Source organism: Gadus chalcogrammus, chromosome 2 (assembly GCF_026213295.1).
Source record: "Gadus chalcogrammus isolate NIFS_2021 chromosome 2, NIFS_Gcha_1.0, whole genome shotgun sequence".
In the NCBI taxonomy this organism is placed as follows: Eukaryota; Metazoa; Chordata; class Actinopteri; order Gadiformes; family Gadidae; genus Gadus; species Gadus chalcogrammus.
The window spans coordinates 5,972,531-5,998,858 of NC_079413.1; the positions used below are offsets into that span (position 1 = coordinate 5,972,531).

At 46.1% G+C, this 26,328-nt stretch overlaps 3 protein-coding genes across 13 annotated transcripts in view; 1 reads left to right on the plus strand and 2 right to left on the minus strand.

Moving 5' to 3' along the window:
- Nucleotides 1-4,190, minus strand: part of LOC130404186 (potassium channel subfamily T member 2-like) — a 14,176-nt gene extending 9,986 nt beyond the window's left edge. Inside the window, exon 1 of the mRNA XM_056608834.1 lies at nt 4,102-4,190. Coding sequence (XP_056464809.1) covers nt 4,102-4,190 — 89 coding nt within the window. The remainder of the gene's footprint in view (nt 1-4,101) is intronic.
- A 1,337-nt stretch (nt 4,191-5,527) lies between these two features.
- Nucleotides 5,528-12,137, minus strand: qtrt1 (queuine tRNA-ribosyltransferase 1). The gene is made up of 9 exons (XM_056577186.1): nt 11,791-12,137; nt 11,594-11,662; nt 11,292-11,430; nt 11,010-11,204; nt 10,747-10,885; nt 7,753-7,828; nt 7,520-7,629; nt 6,970-7,054; nt 5,528-5,830 (listed from the first exon to the last, which is right to left on the minus strand). The coding sequence occupies exons 1-9, from the start codon at nt 12,076-12,078 to the stop codon at nt 5,672-5,674; spliced, it is 1,260 nt and encodes a 419-aa protein (XP_056433161.1). The 5' UTR covers nt 12,079-12,137; the 3' UTR covers nt 5,528-5,671.
- Nucleotides 12,138-12,965: 828 nt separating this feature from the next.
- Nucleotides 12,966-26,328, plus strand: part of dnm2a (dynamin 2a) — a 29,520-nt gene continuing 16,157 nt past the window's right edge. For 5 of the 11 annotated variants that reach the window (XM_056577202.1, XM_056577210.1, XM_056577218.1 and 2 more), the window contains exons 1-10: nt 12,968-13,470; nt 19,780-19,853; nt 20,339-20,488; nt 21,049-21,252; nt 21,663-21,761; nt 21,874-22,034; nt 22,153-22,295; nt 22,731-22,866; nt 23,455-23,522; nt 24,592-24,730. In XM_056577202.1, coding sequence (XP_056433177.1) covers nt 13,310-13,470; nt 19,780-19,853; nt 20,339-20,488; nt 21,049-21,252; nt 21,663-21,761; nt 21,874-22,034; nt 22,153-22,295; nt 22,731-22,866; nt 23,455-23,522; nt 24,592-24,730 — 1,335 coding nt within the window. In that variant the 5' untranslated portion in view covers nt 12,968-13,309. Of the gene's footprint in view, nt 13,471-19,779; nt 19,854-20,338; nt 20,489-21,048; nt 21,253-21,662; nt 21,762-21,873; nt 22,035-22,152; nt 22,296-22,730; nt 22,867-23,454; nt 23,523-24,591; nt 24,731-25,521; nt 25,661-26,328 lie in introns of all 11 variants that reach the window. The other 6 variants (XM_056577233.1, XM_056577258.1, XM_056577273.1 and 3 more) reach the window with 3 other exon arrangements.

Genomic DNA, 26,328 nt, shown 5'->3' on the forward strand with positions numbered 1-26,328 from the left:
ATGGGGCCGTAATGAGGGGTTTAGAGACGGGAAGAATCGAAGATAGAGAATTGACCGCTCTGGAATTCCAAAATCAATGACAGGAGAGTCAATCACAAGATAAAAATCAGTTGAAGAGAACAAGGGGCCCGATAAAGAGAGGGAGAGAGAGAGAGAGAGAGAGAGAGAGAGAGAGAGAGAGAGAGAGAGAGAGAGAGAGAGAGAGAGAGAGAGAGAGAGAGAGAAGAGGAGAGAGAGGAGAGAGAGAGAGAGAGGAGAGAGAGAGACAGAGAGAGAGAGAGAGACAAAACAGAAAAGGCATGTTGTTAAGCATGAGTTAATGATGTAAACAAACCAGACTGCGGGAGACAACAACAGACTACTTTTCCGTGGTGGTCATTATTCTAATTCTAATTCTTATACTCATCCAGCCCAAGCAACTCCTCCGGTGTTAATTCCCTAGATGGACTTTCATTTCAAAATGAAAAACACCAAAGCCTTTACCTATGACGGCAGACCATTAACCCGTACAGGACCTGCCATTTCACTGCTGGGTCATCTGGCATTTGTTCAACCGGGGGAAATGCAAAGCAATGACATACCAGCAGAGAACACAGAGTTGAAGGATGGCAAACGAGGGCGAACCACACAGTTATGCACACTACTGCTATCTCTCTCTATGTTCTGCCTCTGTCTCTCTCTCTCTCTCTCTCTCTCTCTCTCTCTCTCTCTCTCTCTCTCTCTCTCTCTCTCTCCCTATCTCACTCTCTATGTTCTGTCTCTGTCTCGCTCTCCCTCTCTCTCCCTCACTCTCTCTCTATGTTCTGTCTCTGTCTCTGTCTCTCTCTCTCTCTCTCTGTCTCTGTCTCTGTCTCTCTCTCTCTCTCTCCCTCCCTTTATGTTCTGTATCTGTCTCTCTCTCTCGCTCTCTAGCTCTCTCTGGCCATGAAGGAAGCCAAAAGAGGGCGAGCCACGACAGTTATGCTCTCCCTACTGCTATCTCTCTCTGTGATCTGCCACTGTCTCGCTCCCTCTCTCTCTCTCTCTGGCAAATATTTCTCCTGTAGATAACGTCGCACAGACGTGCCGCATCCCAGCGCATCTCCTCACCCTGATTGCGTTATAATAGTCATCAGTCTGAAGCCATAAACACCCCTGGCAGAGATAGGGAGAGCACAAGAGGATAGAGAGAGGGAACGCTCTGCATGCATGTCTACTTCTCCTTCTCCTCCTTTTTTCGTCTTTCTTCCCCAGTGCCGTCATGGAAGGGAGACTTGTAATATAGCCGTGTTAGATGAATGACAAATCAATTCACACCTATGTTATTGTCCTTAAAGAGCTCTTTAAATTATCTCACACCTGAGAGCTGTGGGACGATGTGCAAAGCATTCCGGCAGGGTTAAAGGGGAGCTCTTTAGAGCACGGGAGGAGTTGGGGTAAAGGCCAGGCGGTGTTGCAGACACTCTAATCAGAAGAAAGATGGAGGGGAGAGGATGCCAACAGGCAGGATTGGTCAAAGACACTAATGCCGCTTTTCCACCGCACATGTAGCTCGACTCGACACGACACAACTCGACACGACTCGACACGGTAGCAGCGCGGGTCCTTTTCCACCGCAAATAGTACCTCCGGGACGTGGGCGGGGTCGGCTGCGCGAAAGGGCCGTGACGTATTTTTTATACGCGACGCAAACAACACCTACGTAAACCACACATGGACCGAACCCACATAACAACAATGGAGGACATCGATGCGATGGTATTCGTGTTTGTATTATTAGCTGGCATGTTGAAGAAGTGGAATATGTTGGCTGCGGCGCTGCTATGGCTGTTACCAGCATGGTTGCCATGTCGCTCTCGTGACTTCGTCACACTCTCTGGCCAATCAGTGGCCGGCCGTCTGCCGACGTCACCATTTAGTATCGGCTCAGCCGCTTGGAACCTAGAGCGAGGCGGTACTAGAAAAAGCAGCCACTTCAGGTACCAGATACCATGTTTTCGCGGTGGAAACGCAAAAAATGCGAGCTGAGTCGAGTCGTGTCGAGCTGGTACCATGCAGTGGAAAAGCGGCATAAGTAGGAAAGCCCAGAAGCGCTGGATGCAAAGGGCAAAGATGAATAGAATGGGGAGAAGTTGGCCACACACAGAATGCTGGATAGAGGCATTTTAGTCACTATACATATACAGCATGCGGTAGCCACAAGTGTTTGCTGGAGAATTAAAAGCTTGGCTTCATGTTTTTCTTTGTCTAAATACATTGTGGCTTTCTACAGGGGGTGAGCATGGACATGACTAAGGCATTACTGTTCAATGAATGTGGACCTCTGCTACTCGTAATGGTAAGTGCACCTGCATACTTTTAGTGGTTCAGCCTTGGGAATAAGATGAAAATAATAATGAATTTTGTGGCACTATTAACCTGTGGTTCTCTCGGTTTCCCTCCCCGGGCCATTTTCTTCTTTCTATTTTGAGGAGTTAATGCTCGCTTTGTGGATCTGAGTTCAACAGCTATCAGAAAACAGGCTGGTCACTTGCTTTCCAACCTCCAATACAGAAGCCAGGTAGCTTGGATCGTAAATTTGCATTTTTGTATTTGCATTGTGAGCTCGACTATAAGCAGCTGGCAAAACAAACAATCAAACAATCGCACTCATCGCGCCCACGTCGTCCAATGGACTACGAGCCATCCCAAGCCGCTCATTTGCTTGCGCGCCTTCCCTACGGCAGCAGGTAAACGGAGCGCAACGGAGCATCTGTTGAGCCTATACTCAACCCCCCCCCCCCCCCCCCCCCCCCCCCCCCCAAGCCACCCAGCAGTGAGGTTCTCCTCATCTCAGAACTCAAAATAGATCCATGCATAAACAACGCCTCATCGGTCTCTTTCCATTATTGATCGGATGACATGGATTACCGGGATTTAATCGCAAAGACATTATGCAAATTAATTTGGTTGTTACTCTTCCTTCTGCAGATCAAGTGATATAATGCTCCCAGGGGGTACACTCTTCTGTTTAATGCGAACTGCGGTGGTCTCTTCAGTCATGGTTTGCCCGAGGTCAGGCTGCACCCGGGCATGATAATGTTGCACCCTAAATGCATTTGTCACGTCAAATATATAGCCAAAGGTTTTTAATGGCGATGTTTATCCCAATTATCGGATTCGACACACCCACTCAGCACCACCAGCAAGTACGTCGGGCCTCATTTCTCACTTAGCAACAAGGTAGACCAGCCGTGAAATGGGGAATAGGGTTTTCCATTTGACACCCAAATCCAATAGTCGGATATGCAAACTCATTGGTCATCCATTAATAACACAGCATCCCATACTTTCAAGCGGATATAATGTCAGCTCGATTACTAGTGGATTTGACGCAGCCACTATATCCCATCCGGGGGGTTAAATGAAGACCCTTTGGCCCATAATTATACTTTGCCATTTAATCCGCACAGGATGTTCCTAACCTATGGAGGTATTGTGCATAGGTCTACAAATATGTTATTTTACTACCTTTTTACGTATAGGCCTTTTTTTACTCGCTTCTTTTTTGTTGTTTTGTTGTTGTTAATTAAGCCAAAAAAAGAAACACGTAGCTATTTGTCCTATACCTCCAAGTTAGGCCTAAATAGGCCTAACTCTGCCCCACCATGTATCTCCCCATATACCTTCCAATTAAAATTCCACAAATTACCATAGGCTCCTTTCCTTCATTTAATTTCACAAGGAGACTCGCCTTCTCTTTAAAAAGTTGATTATCTGTCTCGGTGACGCAATAGTTTTCCCCTGAAATGCTTTTATACTCTGATGGTCTTGTCCGCACGCGCAGCCACAGCAACAAACCACCCAGGCTGATATTGGCAGCGATACGCGCGCGAGCAAACTACCTGTTGCAACATGGGTGTGTGAGCTGCTGAGCCGCTGACACCACACCAAGATCCGCTGCTCCCTTATTCCTAATACGCCTATAACATAAAATGTACCTTACAGGGAAATGCATTCAAGTGTTGATCATGGTGGTGGTGGTAATGATGCTGCTATTGAACGGAAAGTATGCGCCACAAAGAGGATGCAAAGTGTGTAAAGATGTGCATTCGTTTCATTAGCTCAAGTTCACATGCTTACCTATCGTCGGATTGCCAGTCTCCAAGCAACAGGTCTCGGAACCGGTACCGAGGCGGCAACGGCAGCACCTCCTTCTCCAGCTCAACCATTGTCCCCTTTCTTCGGCGTTGAAAGAGCAATAAAAAAAAAAACCTGAAGGGAAAAACAAAAACCGCACCTCGAGACTATAAAGCAATTCCTTAAAAAAAAAAAAAAAAACTATCTTCCACTGCTATGGAGACCGTAGCCTAGGTGAATACCAGGCTACTACAATGCATGACTGCCCCAAACGAATGTTATTTTTGGTTCCTGTCGATGTACCCTACTTTTTCCCTTCGAGGCAACAGGTCGAGTACGCTCCGCCGTAATGCGTGGGTAGACTTTTGGTGTGACAGCTGGCGTGCAACTGGTTGTCTCTCTTTGAACATCAACATTCTCTGGTCTCTCATCCCCGTTCACGCAGCGACTGAGCGGACCGGAGATGCAGCCAATCGATGTGTGGGGGACCAGATTCTCACGGTGCTTTATTGTATTGGCTTGATGGTTATGGAGAGCGTTTGTTGTTTCTCATTTAGAAGAAACCTAAATATCATTTTTAATATGCAACAGTTTTTACCAGCAACATTTGCACGTTTAAGAAGCTAAATTACAACTAGCTCTGATTTATAGCTCTGATTTATTTTGATTTTTTGGGGACATATTCATAAACCGGTGTTGTGCAGTTTTCCAAATTATGTTAAGCACTAGGCTAATCCCCTGGCGTCTCAAATATAAACAACTGTAGCTTTTTAAACCAATAAGGAGATTTTCAGTCGGGCCTATTTTTAAAATAAACAAAACGCCTCCCACATGCTTTTTAAATAGAGAACAACTTGACTATTTACTAATGTGGAGAATTCGTTTGCTTGAATTGATGCAAATCAGTCAGCGACATCAAACCAACTTTCAATCCTGGTAATAGCCCTAGGCAATAGACTTTGTTAACAAACGATTTGAATGATTCCATTTTATCAATCGTTGTTGCTATTTTAGGAAGCGCCAAAAAAGCATCTGGGTATAATAAAACAAAAACAATCGCAGCAATGGAACATCAAAGTTGAGCTTCTCGACGAAGGTCTTACAATTTTTTTTTTTGTCCACCTTGCCCTCTAGTGGCAATGTCACAAGATCACAATCCAGCCTCGATTAAGAGCAGATGGCTTGTCTAAAACGGCCTAATATAAACACAACAAAACAACTCATAACGTTGGTAACTTTACATGATTCACAAATAACTGTCGCAATGCACATATTGATAAATCAATATTAATGTATCTTATTCATGAGAAAAAGAGGAATGTATTGAAAGTGCCCTTCAAGTAATGGGGAGGCGTGTGTGCGTGTGTGCATATGTGCTGCGTGGAACGGGGAGGGGCATGGGCTTTGTAGCTATTGTAACTACAAAAAATGCGTAATTACCAAGACAGTTTATTTTCTCCATTTAATACTGTCCAGTTTAGCACAATGTAAAAAGCAGTTTACACGTAAAAAAAGGATATAAAAGTATGATTGATTGGTACATATTTAGCTATAAATAAAACAGTTGTCGTTGTCAGTGTTGATCCAATGTAATGTTGACCGAGGCCAGGGCATCCACGGCCCAGCTGGGGTACTGGTCACTGGATGGAAACATTTTCCTCATGAAGTTCTTCACGAAATCCGGAAACCGGCCGTCGATAATGCTCTGCCTCGCCGAAAGCATCAGGGTGAGCTACGAAAGGAGGCACAGCGTGATGCATTCAGGAGACAACAGGGCTTCTTCATAATCAATTACTAACCATCAGTATGCATAAGAACAGATGGAAGGAAGTCAATTAAAATCGAGTAGAATCGGTTAACAAGTCTGCTTGAGTAATGTCTATTATTTATGGAGACATAAAAAACATAGTAACATTAAATCCCTTCGTTTCTGTTGCCGTTTCAAATATTCAATCTGTTTATACTTTATGTAAATTATAAGCAAATATTGGATGTGTATTTGCATATTCCATAATATTATGCACATAATAACTATGTCAAACTAATGTTGATTTTCCTCTTTTTTTATTATTTGCAAAAAACTATTTTAATGTCTCTATAAATAAAAAAAAAAGATATTTTACCATGACCATGTAACAAGCACTTGTTTGGATTATCGTCTGAAATGGGCAAATGTGTTAATTACGAAATGCTTTATTTATTCATCTTCACCGCTGCCTTTAATTCTCCTCAAAATTAAATATTGATCTTGATGTTTTCCAAAATCCAAATTCAGATTCATAGAGAACGGCGGGACTAAATCCCTCGTTGACTGAGTCCTGAGCGAATGGGTTAGATAAGTAAGTTTAAGTTAAAGCTGAGTGAATTTGCGTTCTAGTCTCCAACATTTCGTTCTTACTTTGCCACTTGAGGCACATGGGGGGAGAAGCTCCACATGGACTAAAGGGCTGATTATGCCACGTCGATGCAACGCAATGACCAAGCAGACGCTTCTACGCAGTCGTGCACCTTTTGGTTCTGCGACGGGTTTTAGTAAGCGGACCAATCACAGCCCTTGCTGCTTGATCGCCTCGACCCAAGGCTGAATTGTTGGGAGGCGCACGTCAGGCCCTCACGGTGGACGCAAGGGGGGTCCGCAAGGACGTAATGGGACCTTAAACCCCCTTGCGTTGCGTCGACGTGGAACCATAATCATCCCTTAACACTACTTCAAACTGAACAAAGGAGCTGCTGCAACTGGGAGCTGAACCCCGTGGCCATATTCGAACGAGCAAGCTTTACCAGGTCAAGCATGCTAATAACATTATATATATACATATATTCAGACAATCCAACACTTGACAGCATGACAATAGCATCACCCTTACTAACCTGGTAGGAAATGTTGTGGATGGTGATATGATGCATAGCAGCCGTGTCATTCTTGAATAAGGCGTGCAGGTATGCCCGGCTGTGTCTGGAACATAACAAAAAGGGGAATTCACAAGCACACTCAATCTAACCACCTTGCACAAAAAAATAAGCAATCAAACTTAATGTGTTGTTCTTCATTCAAGGTAATCTCTATATTTATATTCCAACATGAAGTCATCTCAGAACCGCTGAGATAAATTTAGCTTGCAAGCCACAGGGATTCAATTTAAACCCACATTGGCTTTAAACTTGAATGATTTCACTGTTGGTAATTAAAGCTTAAAAGGTCATTTTCTTTGTTTAATACAGAATCTGTTTCTCTCCTTTATTGATTAAGGGATAAAGAGACAATCTAGGTATTATGAAGGCACCCAACTATATGGTTATCAGGAAGGAATGGAGAAAATAAATAATGGAACCAACGCAGAGTACACAAGCACAAGGTTTTTATCAATATAGAGTAAGCTCATACAAATCCCCTAAGATCTATTGCTTGACCTCGGTTTACCTCTTGCAGGTGGGACACTTGCAATCCGGGTCAATCGGTTGGAAGTCCTTTGCATACTGCTTCTGTTTAACCTGGAGAGACCCCCATGGCACCAGCGCTGAGCCAAACCTCTGGGGGTAGCATGAAGATCATTCAAACCATTGGATTCATTGGCTTGATATTGCATTACTTATTTAAACACTATGAAAGCATAGATGAAGACCACAGCCCAATTTGAGCATGAGCATGCTTACTGCTGTACGGGTGGGGAAGACGCAGTCAAACATATCACAGCCAAGAGCCACGCAGACGACCAGGTCCACGGCGTAGCTAAAGCGAAGGAGGACAGAGACATGTCACGCATGGCAATGGTTACAAGTTTCTAGCCATGTGCACAGTAATTGAACAAGAGTAATTGAAGAAAAACAATGTCCAGAGGCATTTTTGTCCACACTCTGATACACATTTATGAAAGGGACTATATTTCAGGGTGCAAAACTCACCACTTTATTTGATAGAAGGCAAATATTTTAACTAATACAGCAGCAATGTTAACAGTTTATTCCTGATTGGTTAATAATGATCCAAGGGGGCATTTTCAATAACAGGATAACTCTTCCTTTTAAAGGACAAATCCAGTGTAAAATGGATCTTATATATGATGATTAAGTATGATAACGAGTTGGAATGTTTGTTTGGGAGCAAAAAAGCACGTATAGACACATTCTTAAGTTGGCTGTTTTTAGCCGATTCTACCAAAACGCTATAAATTTGGAACGATGGGGGCATGTGTTATGGTAAAAACGAAATCATTATTTTAAACCACTTAAAAGGCTAGAAGTAGCCCGACTCTTCTTTGGTAGTATAATAAGGGTCTTAACATATAAAACGAAGCATTGATCACTTTGTAAGTGCACAGATTGTTTATTAAAAAGGACATTTTATACACACAATACAATCAGTAGTTCAATCTGTACACTTACAAAGTTATCATTGCCTCGTTTTACATGTTAAAGGCCGTGTTGCAGGGTTTATTTTCCAACAAATTTGTGCAATTTGCTTGTTGGTAATAAAGATTTAAACTGTTATTTATTGTATTTAATGTTGTTAGGTATCACAAAACATAACGTAATACGAAAAGTAGGTACTATTTTAGCGGTTTGCTATTGATTCTCATTTCCCCCAGAATGCATTGCATGACGTCACGTTGGGGAGACACGGACCAAAGCCGCATTGAGACCCTTGAGGGTATGGACTAGTAAGAGAGTGTTCATCAGATTATACAGATACATAGATAAATACATAGATATTATATGTAGTTAGTATATGCTACACGTGAACCTCCTAAGATGGCGCAATTTGATTGTTTCGCTATCTTGGGATATTGGGCAATATCCCATGATTGACATCTCAAACCCGATATTGTTTTCATCGCAAAATGTCCGCTAATAACAACAAATAAACCTTCGGTCTCGGGGGCTATTCCCCACTATTCACTTCGCCTTCTGCGAATTATTGTTGACTAATAGCCTAGATAGATAGATAGCCTAGTCAAGTCTTTATTAATACCAAACTACACAAATCGTCAGGAATTCATTTAGGTGATTCGGCTGACACAGTATATCCTACAAGACCACACAGAACAAGGGAGACAACAAGTCTGACTGGACATACACAAAATACATCACGTTAAAACTATACACATGCGTTGATAGATAGATAGAAAGATAATTAAATATGTTCTATTATTTGCCTTGCGGAGCCAGCCAATCCTGTGCGCGTATGCAAATTAGCCATGTGCGCCTAACACAAGAAAGACGTAATGTTGAGAAGTCATACTAAAAAAGGAAGCAAGCGAAAGCTAAACCAGACTGTATCAATCACATACTTTGGGTCCATTCTAACTTATGGTAAGAGGCTAGTCTTTAAATCTTTGCAGTAACTGAATGTTGATGATAAAACTTTTTATAAAATTGTTTTGCATAAGATGAGTGTGTGCGACTGTGCGTGTCCTTTCCGGCTTCGGCATACTGCATGGTTATGAAGACCTTGTGGTTAGTTGTAGTCTTAGTGAAGCAGCCTAGCCTTGGAGTTGGATAAGTTGGAGTGATAGTTTACGGGTGTTCGAGAGTGAGAGAGAGAGCACACCCGCCGTGGTGTCTTTGGCTTGTTGTGGGCTGTCTGTCCGCTGGGTTGGACGATGAGCTTTGTGTATGCGTTCAATGTATCTGTCTGGTCGTATTTGCGGTAGATTGATGATTAAATAATGTCACACCCCGATCGGTTATACTTGCATGCACTCATTTGCAAGTGCACTGATTGCGTGTCCGATAGGCTGTTAGCCCATTATTAGCATTAGGCCTTCTATTTCTAGATCTTCTGACTTAGTTTACCGGTACTTACGACATAATCGCTGTCACTAGATATAAAGAAAACCTTGACTTTCACTCGGTGCTATTCACTGAAAGTAAAAATAAATAAAAGTGTCGTTATTGTATGCACTGCCGTTCATTGACTAGCTCCAGTGCTCATTGCTGCTTGCTAAATGATAGCAACTCTCCACTCGTTCTCCTCTGACCATGCATTTAATTGGCTTTGATCAGTTCTCGGCAATTCCTCATTTGCCCTCTCACGTTTGAGAGGTTCGAAATGCTACTGCTGTGGGCCAACATACATGTTATTTGTGGTTCTTGCCACCTCTTATGCCATAGTTCTAGTACTAGGCTGAGGCTACCTTCCACCACGTCTCCCCAACGTGACGTCATCGCCGAATGGCCCTAGAAAACACCCTTTACAGCCAAAAACGACAAAAACTGGACTTTACCACTATTTGAGACATTTTATAAGTGATACACATATTTTGAGTGCTTTATGTCGTCAATCTGCACAAATCCAACATTAAAAACAATGGTCAAATGCAACTACCAGCCAGACGTTTCCTTGACAACACTAAAACAATATGCTCAAACTGCCAGGGTAGAATACTCAAATTCTGCTGCATAAATCAATATAAAACAATACCTTTATAGATTAACATAATTTATATCTGATGGTTGGTAACTTTGGTATAAGAGGAATACACTTTTGTGGTTAATTCCTTACATAACCAACTGTGAATCTAATATTAGTGCAAAATGGCTGTGGATATATAAATAGGGTTCAAGTGTCATTTGAGTAAAGTGGCAAGTGGTTGACAGGAAGGCCGATAAGCACCAGAACCAGAACCAAACTAAAAGAGGGCAACTTACCCAACGCCCATGAGGTAGCGAGGCTTGTGTCGGGGCAGGTGGTCGGTGCTGAGCGTCACCATTCTCCAGAAGTCGTCCTTCTCCTCCCCTCCGCTCAGCCCGCCGATGGCGAAGCCTGGCACATCCCGCTTGGTCATTTCTACTCGTCAGTGAGGACACAACAAGTGGAAGGTGAAAATAAAATGCACTGTTGAGGCAGGCCTTACAATTTCAGGAAAAAATATAAGGTGGAAAGGTATCCGTTTATTAGTGAACAAACGTACCGTCGAGGCAGGTCTTGCGCAGGTCTGCGCTCAGGCCTCCCTGGATGATGGCAAACAGGTTCTGCTTCTCTTGGTTTTGATTCGCCCCTATGCAGCGGTCCAGCCAGCGTATGGAGCGGTGCATGGCTTCCTCTACACGAGGACCCGTCACCGTGCTACTGACCACGTCGTCCAGCTGCATCATGATGTCGGATCCTGAACGGGCAGACACTTGAGGTCACTTCAAGCATTCAGCGCTGATGTTCTAAAATAGGGAGACTTGACGAAAAGTCAAACCCTGACCGAGGCTGTTTTGTATTTCGATGGACTTCTCTGGCGTCAGGAGAATCTCATTGCCATCATAGGGAGATTTAAATTTGACACCTTCCTCCGTAACCTCGGAAAGTTCAACAAGAGACACCATCTGGAACCCCCCGCTGTCCTGTAACAAGCAGGGAAGTTGTTGCTGCCACAATTTCATGTTACAGACCATACGTAGTATCTTCCATAAGCTCTCCTATTACAACATTGCTGTTAATACAAAACAATTCCGTTATTACAGTGGTTACAAACAAGTCCATTGGTCCATTGGTTTAACAACTCACAGTTAGGAGATTCCTCTTCCAGTTCATGAAACCATGCAAACCATTGGCTTTCTCGATCAACGCTGGCCCCTATTAACAACAGTGCGTGCGTTTAATATATGGCATATGCTTAGGCCTACATCATCCATATTATCGTTTTAATTTGCATGCTTCTTGTTAGGTTATGAATCTAGCCAGTTTGTTATGCGTTTACCTACCGGTCTCATACCTAAATGGTATGTGTTGCCGAGGCATATTTTACATCCAAGATCCTCTAATTGATCCGAAGTGATACCTTTTAGAGTTCCTTGAGTGCCAACGGGCATGAAAACGGGCGTGTTTACGAGAGAATGTGGCAATTTAAGATCACATGCTCTTGCTTTTGTCACCGGACATTCTGCGATAATTCGCAAAGTAAGTGGAGAAATCGCAGAGAGAGATTTTAATGAAGGCATGCTCGTTTTTGAAGCAACTACATCTGATGCACTATCTATGGGCGCAGCCATATTGGATTGTCAAAACACGTACATGACGTACATCAAAGGGTCGGAACCTTTGGGTGATTGACATTCCAAGTGACCATTGGAAGAATAGTTTGTATCGCCAATGTAGCTAATAACGTGTCTCAAAGGGAGATTGACATTTCAACTGACCATTGAAATGGTACTTTTTAAATATTATGTAAACGCCCCTTAAAAGGCAGCGAGCTCAGCCAATGGATGTGTCTCATTCATCGATAGCAGGGGAGGAGGTTCTCTCCAACCACGGGGCGGCTCTGGTTTCCAACGTAGAGTCGTAATAATGAGAGGGAGAAAAGTGTACATTTATAATATAAACATTTATGTGTACACTCATGTTAAAAGTGTACATATTATGTACACTTTTAACATGATTGTACATATGAATGTATTGAAACCCCGGTAGAATAACGAGGTAAAGATATGTTTCAAATTGGAAAATAATTGTATATTCAACATTCAACATTGGGCACAATCATGGAAAGGCTAATTTGGGAACTGGGAGAAACTACTTTGATTTTCAATAAAGAACAGCATGTCTCCACTTTGTTGATAGTTAATAATTAAGGAAGTATTTTCGACCTTGCAAAAAGGGCGAAAAATAAATGGCCACTATCATGCTTTTGACACCTGTCTTTAAATAACATAAACATTCGCTTTTTTTTTTTTTTTAAAAAGTTGTTCATTAAAGTCAAGATTTGGATCAGAATCAATCCGCATCACTACTTTTAGCCCATTATCATTTTTCATTGTAAAATATTTCCAGATGCCCTCTCCCGGCTAGGAGAGCCATTTTGAACCCGTTCTGTCTGAGCTTCGAGTGGGCGGTGCTTACAAAGACACACACACTTACACGTACACACGCGCGCACACACACACTAACACACACGCACACACTCTCTTCTTATTTTATCTGTATGGTTTCAACCGATCCCGGATGGCGATATTTAGAAGGAAGTTTTGTTTTTGCGAGTTTTTTATCCATTTTAGCCGACTTGACGAGCAAACCCGTTGAAAGAACACGGACACCTTTATGTGTATATATAATAATCACAAACTGCCTACAATACATCGAGGGAACAGAGGTAGGAGCTGTGGGAGAGAGTGAAACACCGCACTTTATAGTAACCTGAACACCTTCCTGCTAAGCTAACATTGACTAGCTTTTACGAGCTAGCCTCTGGTTTGTGTTGAGGGACTGATCCAACCAAACGAAGCCATGGGGAACCGGGGGATGGAAGACCTGATCCCCCTGATCAACAAACTTCAAGACGCTTTCAGCACTATTGGCCAAAGTTGTAATTTGGACCTCCCTCAAATCGCTGTGGTCGGCGGACAGAGTGCTGGGAAAAGCTCTGTCTTGGAAAATTTCGTTGGCAGGTTTGTGTCGCTGACTGTTGACATATTTTCTTCTTTGCATGGTTATCAATGATTCATCTATACCACATTATCTTTGTACCTGCTGTTTGATTGTTTTCATTCTCGTTGTTGCAACGGATTCAATGTGTATATGAGTCACAGTTTACCAGCCTATCCATTAGGGCTGATGCTATGTTGTTTCCTAGCGCACATGAAACACTGAGGGAAAAAAAACGAAATTGACCCAATAGTTAATTCATTTATGACCTGGACGCTCCCTAAAGCCACTGACAGACCGGTTTAGTATGATATTTTGTGCGGTGCTCGTACACCCTCTGGAGTTGGCTATTTACTTTACCTCTAAAACATTTTCTCTAAACATGACGTGCGTGCAACGCAGGATTTTGAGATAAACTATCAGATCGCTATCTTTCTTTCTGCCATCCCTATAGCCTCTCCTCAAAATATACATATTAATTATATTTTCGATTGCATGCCACACCCATAATGTTTTTAAAGTCAAGGTCTAAAGCGAAAGTAGGACTGTATAGATTGGGGCATTCCGTACCTAATAAAGGCAAATATTGCAGCAATTGGATAAACATTAACTAGCCTTAAGGATATGTCCTAGTGCTTTGGGATTAATCACATGACTAATAGTATTTTCTTGTCTCCTGATGTCACATTGCACACGTATTACTACCTCTAAATAAGTGCTTATGCCATGTATAGTCATGATTGCCAAAACCTCATCTTCCCCTTTTGTATGGATACAGTGTGGTAGGCTTTGACAATAGTCACTTTGCAATAGTCACTTTGCAGCAATTATCTGTGTCTTCTGAACAGTAACCCTCAGGCTTTCATGCACACAGATCCTCCCCTCTCCAACCCGTCCAGGCGTCCTGACCTATCCTACACATTAGTATGAGTAATATCACCCTGCAGTCACAAGGCACGTTTCTCACGAGCATCTTGTTGAGCAGGTTTCCTTCATTTTTTAAAAGACTATGGCAGGCAAGTGTTTGACCCCACCCATTTAGGACAAACCCACACACACACAATTATACAAAGCATACTGGTATGCAGGCATGCAGGCATAAGACAACAAGTATGCTTCATTTGAATATGCATTTGTATGCTTCCTCTTAACCGAATAGAGTGGGCAACTCGCATTTATTTTGAGTGGCAATCGTGTAGTCCGATGACACCTGACACACGTTTGCCCTCGTAAACATGAGCAGCCTGAGCCCATGAAGCTATCTGAGCTATTGATACTTTGATGGAAAAAAAAAAGTGCAATGAAAAATAGTGGGGGACTCCATAAAGCCCTTTAAAACCACTCTGGAGGAAGAGACACACACACACACACATACACACATTCACACACACACACACACACACACACACACACACACACACACACACACACACACACACACACACACACACACACACACACACACACATTGGGAGGGGGATAGGTTTTATATAGATAAGAGCCAAAGGGTGGCACTTCTGTTCACTAGCAACGGGCTTGCTTACGCAGAACTGAGGTGTGACTCATTCTTTGTTTAAGAGACCTATTCAGAGTGCGGGCCTGGAAGTGGCCTGTTCTGCTGCTACCATGACTTCACCCACAGGTGATAGCAGGTGCACCTTGCACTGGCCATCCTTCACATGTAGTAAAAGTGAGATAGTATCCCTGTGTGCAATGCTTCAAGTTGTACAACACAGTATCTGTAACACTTCAAATTGTACCATACAGTAAAGTGGTGAATAAAGTATAAGTATAGTAGCATACGCAAGATGCGCAATCGTACGTAGACTGTTGCTGTATTTAAAATCGGCTGTCTTTGGCTGGATTTGTGTTGAAAAAAAGAGGGTGTGTGTGTTTTGTGTGCAAGCAAAGGCCGAGTGTTTACTATAGCATAATGAGCTCTCTTTCCCAGTCTGCCGTCGCTCCTCAATGGGATGGGAATACCCCCGTCGCAGAGTGACACACACACACACACACACACACACACACACACACACACACACACACACACACACACACAGATGTAGCCATAACAAGGGTACAAATGAGCCTCTTCTTCACTATGCCACATTGAGGACCACAGAGTGATGTCATGTTCTCCGATTGGTTAAGAAACCACGCAGAGTTCGCAATCCCCTGTCGCTGTCAATATCCATGCCATCTCTATTAGTCTTCTTGCTTATTGCATCGTTTTCTCTTCTCCCAGCCATCAGCATGCTGATAGGGAAATGGGACAAGTCAGCCAGGCCAGACAGTTTCCCCTCGAGGGCCTCTGTGCTTTGACCTCTATGTGCTCCGATGCTGTTCAGCATGCTGTGTTGTTGTGGATGAGATGGGGGGCCTGTTCTCACTCCCCAGACTGCCAGGGGGATGGAAACTCAGTGGCCGGTCGTTGTTGTTGTTGTTGTTGTTGTTGTGGTGCGTGTCCTGTCACACACAGGCTAATCAAATCACCAACTGAAACAATGGCCTTGGGTGTGTGTGTGTGTGTTTGTTTGTGAGTGTTCTTGTTTGGGTTTTAATCGGTTATGTGTGTGTGTTTCTTCCAACATCCTATTTGGGTGGATGCCGAGGCTTTTAAGGGGAATTAATTTGCAGATGCATTGGGTTATTATTTTTCAGTGATGAGTTTTAGACCCAATTCAAGACCCGGTATGAATAAGTAATGAGACAAGTCACCACCTGCTGGTCGTGGTGCTCATTACAGAGGAAAGTAATCGTCTCATGAGTGGACTCACCAGGGTCAATGTTCAGTGTCTATTTGGAAACGATTACATTTATAATACAATCAATATAATTATAGACACGGGAAGGCACAAAATACTATATGGCCCTAAACCACTCCATTTAATATGTGACAAAGTCAAGCTCATCATTCACATCATTTGTCACTGATTATGTGGTTGTCTCCCATTGCAGATAAATTGAAGGTACAGATATCAAATTGTCTAGACTGGCTGGCGAATCATTGAAACTGTGGATGACCTTAACCTTTTCAAATATTCAAACATGACACTAATGCTGTAGCATCACTTCCTGCCTTCTGGGTGTAATTGTATTTGATCTCTGGTGTTCTTTAGAAGACCCAGACACTTTCCAGCTATCCCACGCTTACAATGCACGTATAGAAACCACAAAAGCTGAAACATGTACGGTTAATGTGTGTGTGTGTGTGTGTGTGTGTGTGTGTGTGTGTGTGTGTGTGTGTGTGTGTGTGTGTGTGTGTGTGTGTGTGTGTGTGTGTGTGTGTGTGTGTGTGTGTGTGTGTGTGTGTGTGTGTGTACTACTTTGTCGTGATGTCATTGTCCTGGAGAGGGGTGGGGGGGTGCAAGGTCATATCTAGCAATGCAAGCTGGCATGGGCTGGGACCTTTATCTGAAATAATGATATCGCTACAATACCGGTTTGCCAACTCCTGAAAGGCAGGTTCTGGAATCCATGTAATAAACAAGTTGACAACATTCCAATTCTAATATATAATATATAATAAATAAATATAAACAGACTCGTATATTATTGATGTAAACTTTACATGTATTAGAATTTAGTCTATTTATCACTTAGAATTTAGTCTATTTGTCACTTTACATTGTAAAGTGTGTTTCAATGGTTTACAAACTCACTCATTTAGCGTAACCACAAAAGTGATCGTATTTCACACCAAACTGTGACCAGCGCAGTGCTTTTGGTGCCCGGGGTGAAATCTGACAGGCTGCTGTGGGAATGCGGGTCACCACGATTATAGGTTTGGTGCAACGTAAAAGATCCTTTAGAATTAGCCTTGTCTTACCAAACCACACTCTTGCTTGTGTATTTACACCCTCGTAATAACATGTTGCAGCCGCACCGTCTATCTTTCTTCCTGTCTCTCACGGACCCACGCAGACACGCGTACAAACACCAATTAAAACCTGGTGATTTGGTTTAGAAACCACAGAGAAGTGGCACTGTGGAAGAGCTGGTGTAGACGTTTCTTCTTTCTCGCTGTCCTCCTCTCTTTCTCTGCGCAAGAGTAGGTAACCCAAAGACTGCGATGGGTCTCTGCCCGGACATGCATAATGCATGCAATGAAACGCAATCTGTTCAGCCTCTTCTATCATTTACAGCACATCAATAATGGAAGTCTGGCCCCTCTGTTCTCTTGAAGTAGGCCTCTGCTTTCCTATCAGTGGCTTTCTAGGGATGATTGACCAGATGGGTTGAGCCAATTTGAAAAGGGAGAGACAATAGCCTTTTCCCTCTGGGCGTTTTCATGGCCTACGGTCCAGTCGACGCTGGCCCGGCCCTCATGCCCTCGTTAATGTGTGGCTACTAGATGTCACACATTCGGTGGACCGCCACTCTGAGGCGGTGGTTCCTCGGCCCGGGCCCAAGCCAGAGCACCGTGTGCCTGCAGAGTCGCATTAGGCAAACACATTAGCATTTAAAGGACCCCTGTTGATGCCGTCCTCTAATTGGCCTCTTTACTCTCTGTCTGTCACTCTCTCGCACTCTCGCTCACTCTCCCACGCGCCCTCTCTTCCCCTCTAACACTGAGTCGAGCCACGGCCACCAGGGCTTTCTCTTTTGTGAGTCACGGTGACACATACCCCCGTACGCGTACGCTCTGCATTATGTGCCGGACAATACTCATGCCTGGTCACACAGACTGGTGATTTTTTTTCTAGAATGTTTCCCCCGACTGTTTCAGCATAGGGTGAAATGCCTGGAATATAGCAGTCAATGGCTGCTCCTCCTACTCTCTCCGTCTCTCTCTCTCCCACTCTCTTTTTCTCTCACTCTGGTCGTCTCTCTCCCCCGCTGTCATGTGGCTGCCAGTATTTTGAGTCCAAGTCGGGAGCCACATAGTACAATATCCTCCCACCCTAAGGCTGGTCAATATGGCCACTTTGGAGGCAAAGGGAGGAGAAAGTTAGGAGAGCGATTAGATAACGGAGCATGGAATTGGCAGGGATCCCCTGATACCATATCACATTGATTTAAGGGTGACCATATGATTGGTATTGAAACTCTGTTACTATTGCAATTCTATATTTATACGGTGATGCGATATTAAGAACATAAAGTACAGAAAGACAATATAGCGCCCTCTGTAGGATAGTACCATTAATTTGGTTCAGTTAAGCTAACATCGTTTTTATTTTAAACCAATATAAAAGCTAATTTGCCAGCTAGGGTTGGCACGACTGCCCGCCCCGTGTTGCTGATCCACCCCATGTGTAGAGCGTTTTACCCTCGCATTGCGCAGGGTACGGAGCTGTCAGGGGCAGAGCAGATGGGTCAAGAGAAAAGGGCCCTATGATGACTGCTGACCTAACAGTTTCCCCAGGAACCCGGTCACTTCAAGAGGAATGTGCAAGCATGGCTGCCAAAAAGACCCCCCCCCCCCCCCGTGCCCCCCCTGTCCCCGTCTTATTTCCTTTTTAAGTTGAGCTTCCTGTAAGTAGTGTGCACTCTCTTTTAGCACGGTCCATGCCCCCCCCCCTCTTACACATATGGCTGCGTTTGACCTTTTGTGCGAGGCAAGGCTGCGGTGAAAATGCATGCCATTCATTAATTGTGCACTGAGGTGGCGAGACACACTAGTGGAAAACGGTGCTTTTGAAAGGGGATGCAGCCGGCCATTGTTAGGTATAGTGTATCCCTCTTTTGACTTATTTAGGTTATTTGTCGATCGCCGCAATGCCCTCATTGGTGACCCCTCCAGTCAGGAGCCCACCGAAGGCCCACCGTTATTGACTGAAGCCGGGCCCCCCCCCTCTACCCCCCCCCACCCTCCCCTCCTCCAAACGCAGCCACAGAGCTGTCAAATTCCACCATGAGGAAGTAGCTTGTCGATTGGAACGCGCGCTGCATGGTGAAATCAATGTATGTACGCATCAAGGCAACAGTGTACGTGCGTGCTGTGTACGAACTGATCCCTGCGGTTCTAATGATGAGAGAAAATGACTGTCACATTTGATTTGGACTCGGGGGGGGGGGGGGGGGGGGGGACTTTAAGGTGTGAAATTTCTTGTCGCTCATCGGGAGGAAGTGGACCTTTGGTGTAATGAATAATTCTTTTTTCCGTCTCCCTCTTTCCTCATCTTTTACTGTACTCCACCCTGCCATCCTTATCCTACCGTCTGTTTTCTCCCTGGTTTTTGTTATTTCAATCTATTCCTATTGGATTCTCCTGTCACTCCCCGTGTGTGTGTGTGGGTGTGTGTGAGTGTGCGCGTGAATGCGTATCCCTTGTCTATATCTCTGTGTCTTCCTTGATGATGCCGGTCTTACTCATCTCTCTCTTTCAGGGATTTCCTCCCTCGCGGCTCTGGCATTGTGACCCGCAGACCTCTCATCCTACAGTTGGTCAACAACAAAGCAGGTAAGAGTCACAGACTTAGGCCCAATCCCATTTCTACCCCTTACCCCTTACCCCTTCCCCTTACCCCTTCCCCTTACCCCTTACCCGTACCCCTTCAAAACAAGGGGGAGGGGTAAGGGAAAGGGGTAAGGGGTAGAAATGGGATTGGGCTTTAACCTGCCGTTCCCTCCACCATGCACACCACCATCAATCTACTCTCCAGTACAGCTGTTTACTAGGTTAACCTTCAACCAGCAATTATGGTAGTATAATTTTGTCCTAGTTTGATAATGAGGACAAACTGATTAGACTCGTTTGAAAGCATATTTGGCATGAATGTTTATTAAGATTTTCTGAAATGTGTGAACAGGTGTAATAACAAGACTAGTAAGGTGTTGTAGTCTGACTTTGATGGATAATGTACTATCAAATGCCACATTTGCGTCCTCCTTCCCTCCTCATCCCTCCCTCCCTGTCCCTCCCTCCCTCCCTCCTTCTGAGAGCAGAGTATGCCGAGTTCCTGCATTGCAAAAACAAGAAGTTTGTGGACTTTGAGGAGGTTCGGTCGGAGATCGAAGCGGAGACCGAAAGGATAACTGGCTCCAACAAGGGAATCTCTCCCATCCCCATAAACCTTAGGGTTTATTCCCCGAACGGTACATGAGCAGCCTCCCCCATTCATTCACTCACTCATTCACTCACTCACTCTCTCACACTTACTCACTCTCACAATCTCGCTCACTCACTCACTTACTCTCACACTCAGTCACTCTCACACTCTCACTCACTCACTGTCACTCACTCACTCACCCTCACTCTCACACTCTCATATTCACTCGTTCACTCACTCACTTATTCTCACACTCACTCACTCACTCTCACACTCACTCACTCTCACACTCTCACTGTCACTCACTCACTCACTCACTCACTCACTCACTCACTCACTCACTCACTCACTCTCACACTCACATATTCACTCGCTCACTCACTCTCACACTCACTCACTCACTTACACTCACTCACTCTCTCTCTCAGACTCTCATATTCACTCACTCACTCTCTCACACTCACTCACTCACTCACTGACACAAGTCACGAGTGTGATGTCCGCCGCCGTTTTGTTAGGAGTCCTAACAAAACTGTTTCGGACATCACACACGTCAGTCCAAACACAGCCCTTAATTCGCCCCCCCTCTGGGCCTCTTCCTTTCAGTCCTGAACCTGACCCTCATCGACCTCCCGGGGATGACCAAGGTTGCCGTGGGCGACCAGCCGGTGGACATCGAGCACCAGATCAGGGACATGTTGATGCAGTTCATCACCAAGGAGAGCTGCCTGATCCTGGCCGTGACCCCGGCCAACACCGACCTGGCCAACTCGGACGCCCTGAAGATCGCCAAGGAGGTGGACCCCCAGGGTGAGGCGTCCCCCACAAAGCATCTGTAGAAAGAGAACTCTCTTATTCAGGGACTATATGTGCATGTATTGAAAGCAAAGGGAGGCCATAAGTATTTGAGAACGGCAAAACGTCTAGATATAACGAATTCATCTTAAAGGTGACATGCCACCAGGTGTGAGTGTGATTATCCGTGACAATACGTTTAGAAAATCGGCCTCTTCTGACATCACAAATGGGCGTGTCCTCCTAGATGTATGACGGATAGATGACCAACGTTTGCTACGGTCCACTTTGTAGGCGGGTAGATTGATCTATCCAGCACAGATCTAGGTGGACACGCCCACTTGTGATGTCGGAATAGGCAGATTTTTCAAAACGGCTTGTAACGGCCAATCACACTCACACACACTTTTTTTATACACAACAAGGTCTTCGCACCATCGGCGTCATCACCAAACTGGACCTGATGGACGAGGGCACGGACGCAAAGGACATCCTGGAGAACAAGCTCCTGCCCCTGCGACGAGGTAGGCCCGCCGGACGCCGACGGCCCACACAGAGAAAACTCTCCTTCCTCTGCCGGAGGCGTGTGTTGACTCTGGGCGTCGGCGCGTTGCGTGTATCGTTGTCGTCCCCCAGGCTACATCGGCGTGGTGAACCGCAGTCAGAAGGACATCGACGGGAAGAAGGACATCGGCGCCGCCATGGCCGCCGAGAGGAAGTTCTTCCTGTCGCACCCGTCCTACAGACACATAGCGGAGCGAATGGGCACGCCTCACCTGCAGAAGGCCCTCAACCAGGTCTGTTGGATTGGCTCGGACCAGGGCAGCTCGGAGTTGTTATGAATCCACTGGCATGCATACTGTATAGTGTTGACTGCTAAATACTCCAAACTGGTTCCCCCCCCCCCGGCGCTAGCAACTGACGAACCACATCCGGGACACGTTGCCGGGACTGCGCAGCAAGCTGCAGAGCCAGTACCTCGGCCTGGAGAAGGAGGTGGCGGAGTACAAGAACTTCAGTCCAGATGACCCCCAGCGCAAGACCAAGGCCCTGCTGCAGTGAGTGCACTCACCCCCCCCCCCCCCCCAAATAACACGGATGTATGTCCTTTTGGATGGGGCTGAAATAAACCATTACCATGTCAGCATCAGGATTCTTTGCATCGGTTGACCTAAAACCATTTTTATTTCTGTAATGGAAGCAAATAAATGATACCGTCCTACAGAGGGCGCTGTACTGCATTCGCCTGTGGGCAATTTGCACCACCTAGGTTCTGTTCTGTATGGCTCATTTAAAAAATTATTGACATTTTTTTAAATCATATTGCAATGTTAACAGAATTGTAGTATTGAGATATACATTGCATCGAGAAAAACATGGCATTATTATATTATTGAGATCCCTGCCAAGTCCAATTATTCTGCGTGTTCGACCTTGACCTTTTGTTGTTTCTCTTTACCCCTCCCCCCCCTCCCCTCCCCTGCGGGGTTCAGGTTGGTGCAGCAGTTCGGGGTGGACTTTGAGAAGTGCATCGAGGGCTCCGGCGACCAGGTGGACACCAACGAGCTGTCGGGCGGTGCTAAGATCAACCGCATCTTCCACGAGCGCTTCCCCTTCGAGCTGGTCAAGGTGGGAAACGCACGCTTGTGTGTATGCGTGTGCGCGGCGCACACACACACAGACACACACAGACACACACACACGATACCACGCTGTGAGATGGCCTTGACCTTGAGCTGGTCAAGGGGGGGGGGCACACACAATCCCACACGCACACAATGCCACACTGTGGGGCATCCTTCAGCTGGTCAAGTCGGGACACGCACACACACTTGCGCGCACAGTCGCACACACACACACACACACAATACCGTGCTGTGTGGACGTCTGTCTCACAGCGTGGTATTGTGTGTGTACAAGTGTGCATTTCTGGATCAAGTAGCGAAGTGTTCCCCGCACACAGATACACATACACAGATTCACACTCACGCGAAGCACACGATGCACCCGCACACGATACACACACGATACCGGGCTGTGGTATCACGTGTGTGCATGTGTGTGTGTGTGTGTGTGTGTACAAGTGTGCACGTTTGTGTGCATCAAGTACAGTACAGATGTCTCTGGACTCGAATGCTTAGCGCAGTCCCCTCCCTACCCCGGTAGGCGCGTGTAATGGGTTGCTTGCTAACGGTCTTGTATGCTACGTCCCTCCAGATTGTGTTTGACGAGAAGGAGCTGAGGAGGGAGATTAGCCACGCCATCAAAAACGTCCACGGTGTCAGGCAAGTAGAGTGCAGCAGCCTCTGGAGTCCATAGATGTAGTCAGGCAGAGGCCACACTGTGTTCTGTCCTTCTGCTAACTCATCGTCCTCTCCCCGTACGACATCCCTAGATTCGGCGCTAACACGGTTCCGAGCGCAATGTATTTTCTTTGCAGCCGCCATCTGTGAAACTTGAGAAAAAAGTGTTCCTGTTCCGCGCTTGCCTTCCGGGTCACTTCTGCTTCTCTGTGGTCCTGTGTGAACACGAACCATCGGACCTTTCTGTCTCTCCCGCTCTGTGGTTTTCTGCCAATGCACATAATCCATCATGATGTTCGGTTTTGTTATGATTTAGCCACAGTTTTCTTGCTTCCTTTTATCATTTTATTTTTTTGGATGTCACTTCCTGTCTGTCTGTTATGATGTTACCTCCTGTCTGTTTGTTGAATGTGACTTCCTGTCTGTTCTTTTGGATGTCAGTCCTGTCTGTTTGTTGAATGTGACTTCCTGTCTGTTCTTTTGGATGTCAGTCCTGTCTGTTTGTTGAATGTGACTTCCTGTCTGTTATTTTGGATGTGACCTCCTGTCTGTTTGTTTGGATGTGACTTCCTGTCTGTTTGGATGTGACCTCCTGTCTGTTTGTTTGGATGTGCCTTCATGTCGGGTTGTGTCAATTTCTGTTTTATCCTCTCGGACCCCAGAGGTCCGAGAGGATAAAACAGAAATTGACACGAGTGGTTAGCACTGCTGCCTCACAGCAAGAAGGTCCTTGGTTCGAACCCCCTTTTCTCCCCCCACACCATAAAACATGCAAGTTAAGACACTCCTACACTGCCCATAACCGAGGCAAGGGCACTGCATCTGGAGCTGGTTCCCGAGTGTAACCCTGTGGGACTCCAGGCATAGGATGGGTTGAATGTAGAGACTGGATTTCCCCGCGGGATTGATGAAGTATATCCCACGTGTATCCATTGTTCCGATCCCCCGTGTTTGTCTTGTCTTGTCTGTTTGCTCGCATGCTCTTGTCCTCGTTTAACTCTGTCGTCTCTGTCCGCCCTCTGCGCTTGTGTCTCTCTCTGTGCGTCCGCAGAACGGGCCTGTTCACCCCCGACCTGGCGTTTGAGGCCATCGTCAAAAAGCAGATCGTTAAGCTGAAAACGCCCTGTCTCAAATGTATCGATCTGGTCATTCAGGAGCTCATCAACACGGTCAGACAGTGCACCAACAAGGTACTGCAGCCGTCCAACATCTCCCGACCCCAGCCTGGGCACGGGGGGGCGGCAGGTGGTTAGTGTGGGGGGGGGGGGGGGGGGGGGGTCCGGGTGTAATCACACTCACCCCATGGATGGGAGAGGGGGGGAGGGTTCACCGTCACACAATAACACCTCTGCCTCTTGTTGTTCCTGTGATTGGGGAGGATGAGAGGACAAAAGGTGTTGCGTGCGGTTTACCCCCCCCTCTCACTCCCCCCTCCCTCCGTCTGCCCCCCCCACTCTCTGACCGCCACGGGCCCCGCCCGGCCGGCCCTGTGCCCGGGCAGCGCTGTCTTGTTGTGGAGTGTTGTGACGCGTCCGCTGTCGCCGTGGCGATGAGATGTTCACTCGGGGGGGGGGGGGGTGCGTGGATCGCCATGCCTCCCCAGCATCTCTGGACTCGTCCCGTTGGACAAGCGGCAGGCCTCAGGGGTTCACCTGGCTTATTGGCACTGTGGTTGTCCTCCCAACACAGGGGTACCTAGGTACCGATCAATTATTGTTATGTGTCCCCTAGTTGGCCCCATGATACAGGGGCCCGCGGGCTTGCTAAGACTCTGAGATGACCTGCCGCTTGTCCTAGGCCTCGTCTTCTTTGAAAGCGAGTCCTCTGTTTTTCTTTGGAAATTGTTAACCAGACCACCAACTAAACACCACTACTTCTTCCTCTTCTCCCGTCACTCTATTTTCCTCTCTCCCTCCTTCTCTCTCCGCATCCCCCACTCAACATTTGACCCCCACGCACCCACCCCGCCATGCCCTCTCAGAACGGGCCTCTTCACCCCCGACATGGCCTTCGAGGCCATGGTCAAACAGCAGATCCGCAAACTGAAAGTGCCCAGCCTCAAATGTGTGGACCTGGTGGTGTCCGAGCTCACCGCGCTCGTCATGAAGTGTGCCGCCAAGGTAACCAGGGGGGAATACGAAAGGGACGGGATCATAGGAGATGACCCTGTTTTCAGAACACATTCCCTCTTCCGCCAACGAAGATGGGACGCGCTCATGTTATCGACCGCTTCCAGCAATCACCCCCACCCCACATGGTCACCCGTCTCTCTCTTGGTCCTATTCACCCATCGCTCCCTGGGTTCTCTTCACCCATCCCTCCCTGGGTCCTGCTCCTCTCAATCCTTTTGTGGAAGCCTACAAATGACTATGCCTCCCCCCCTCGCCACCTTTCCTCCTCCTGCTGTACCACCTTTGGAGCACCTTTAAAATGTGTGCTCACACTCCCTCTTCATCCTCCCCTCCTCTTCTCTCCCTCCTCCTAAATACCTCACTTTGATGTCCTCACATGAAAGTGAACTTGTTTATTCCCATGCGCTTAGCGCTGACCTACGCTTCCCTGCACTGCCCCCTCCCCTGCAGAATGCTCAGGCCTAGTGATACAGAGGCCCTCTCCGGCCCGGGCGTCCTCTAGCACAGTGGGCTGTGCTTCGCGGTCTCACTGACCCACATGGCAGATAGTCATGCTGCTATCAGCCTCGCCGGATGGAAAGGCAACGATGCAGAGAGAGGGACCGATGACGACTATCCCCTCAAGGCTCTCTTTGATTGGGGCCTGTTAGTGAGCT

Coding starts and splice junctions, on each gene's coding strand:
- qtrt1 (XM_056577186.1), bottom strand. CDS start 12,078: ATGGCTGCGCCCATAGATAGTGCATCAGATGTAGTTGCTTCAAAAACG. Junction 11,663..11,790: donor ACCATTTAGGTATGAGACCG/GTAGGTAAACGC, acceptor TGTTGTTAATAG/GGGCCAGCGTTGATCGAGAA. Junction 5,831..6,969: donor TCCACAACATTTCCTACCAG/GTTAGTAAGGGT, acceptor CTCCTTTCGTAG/CTCACCCTGATGCTTTCGGC.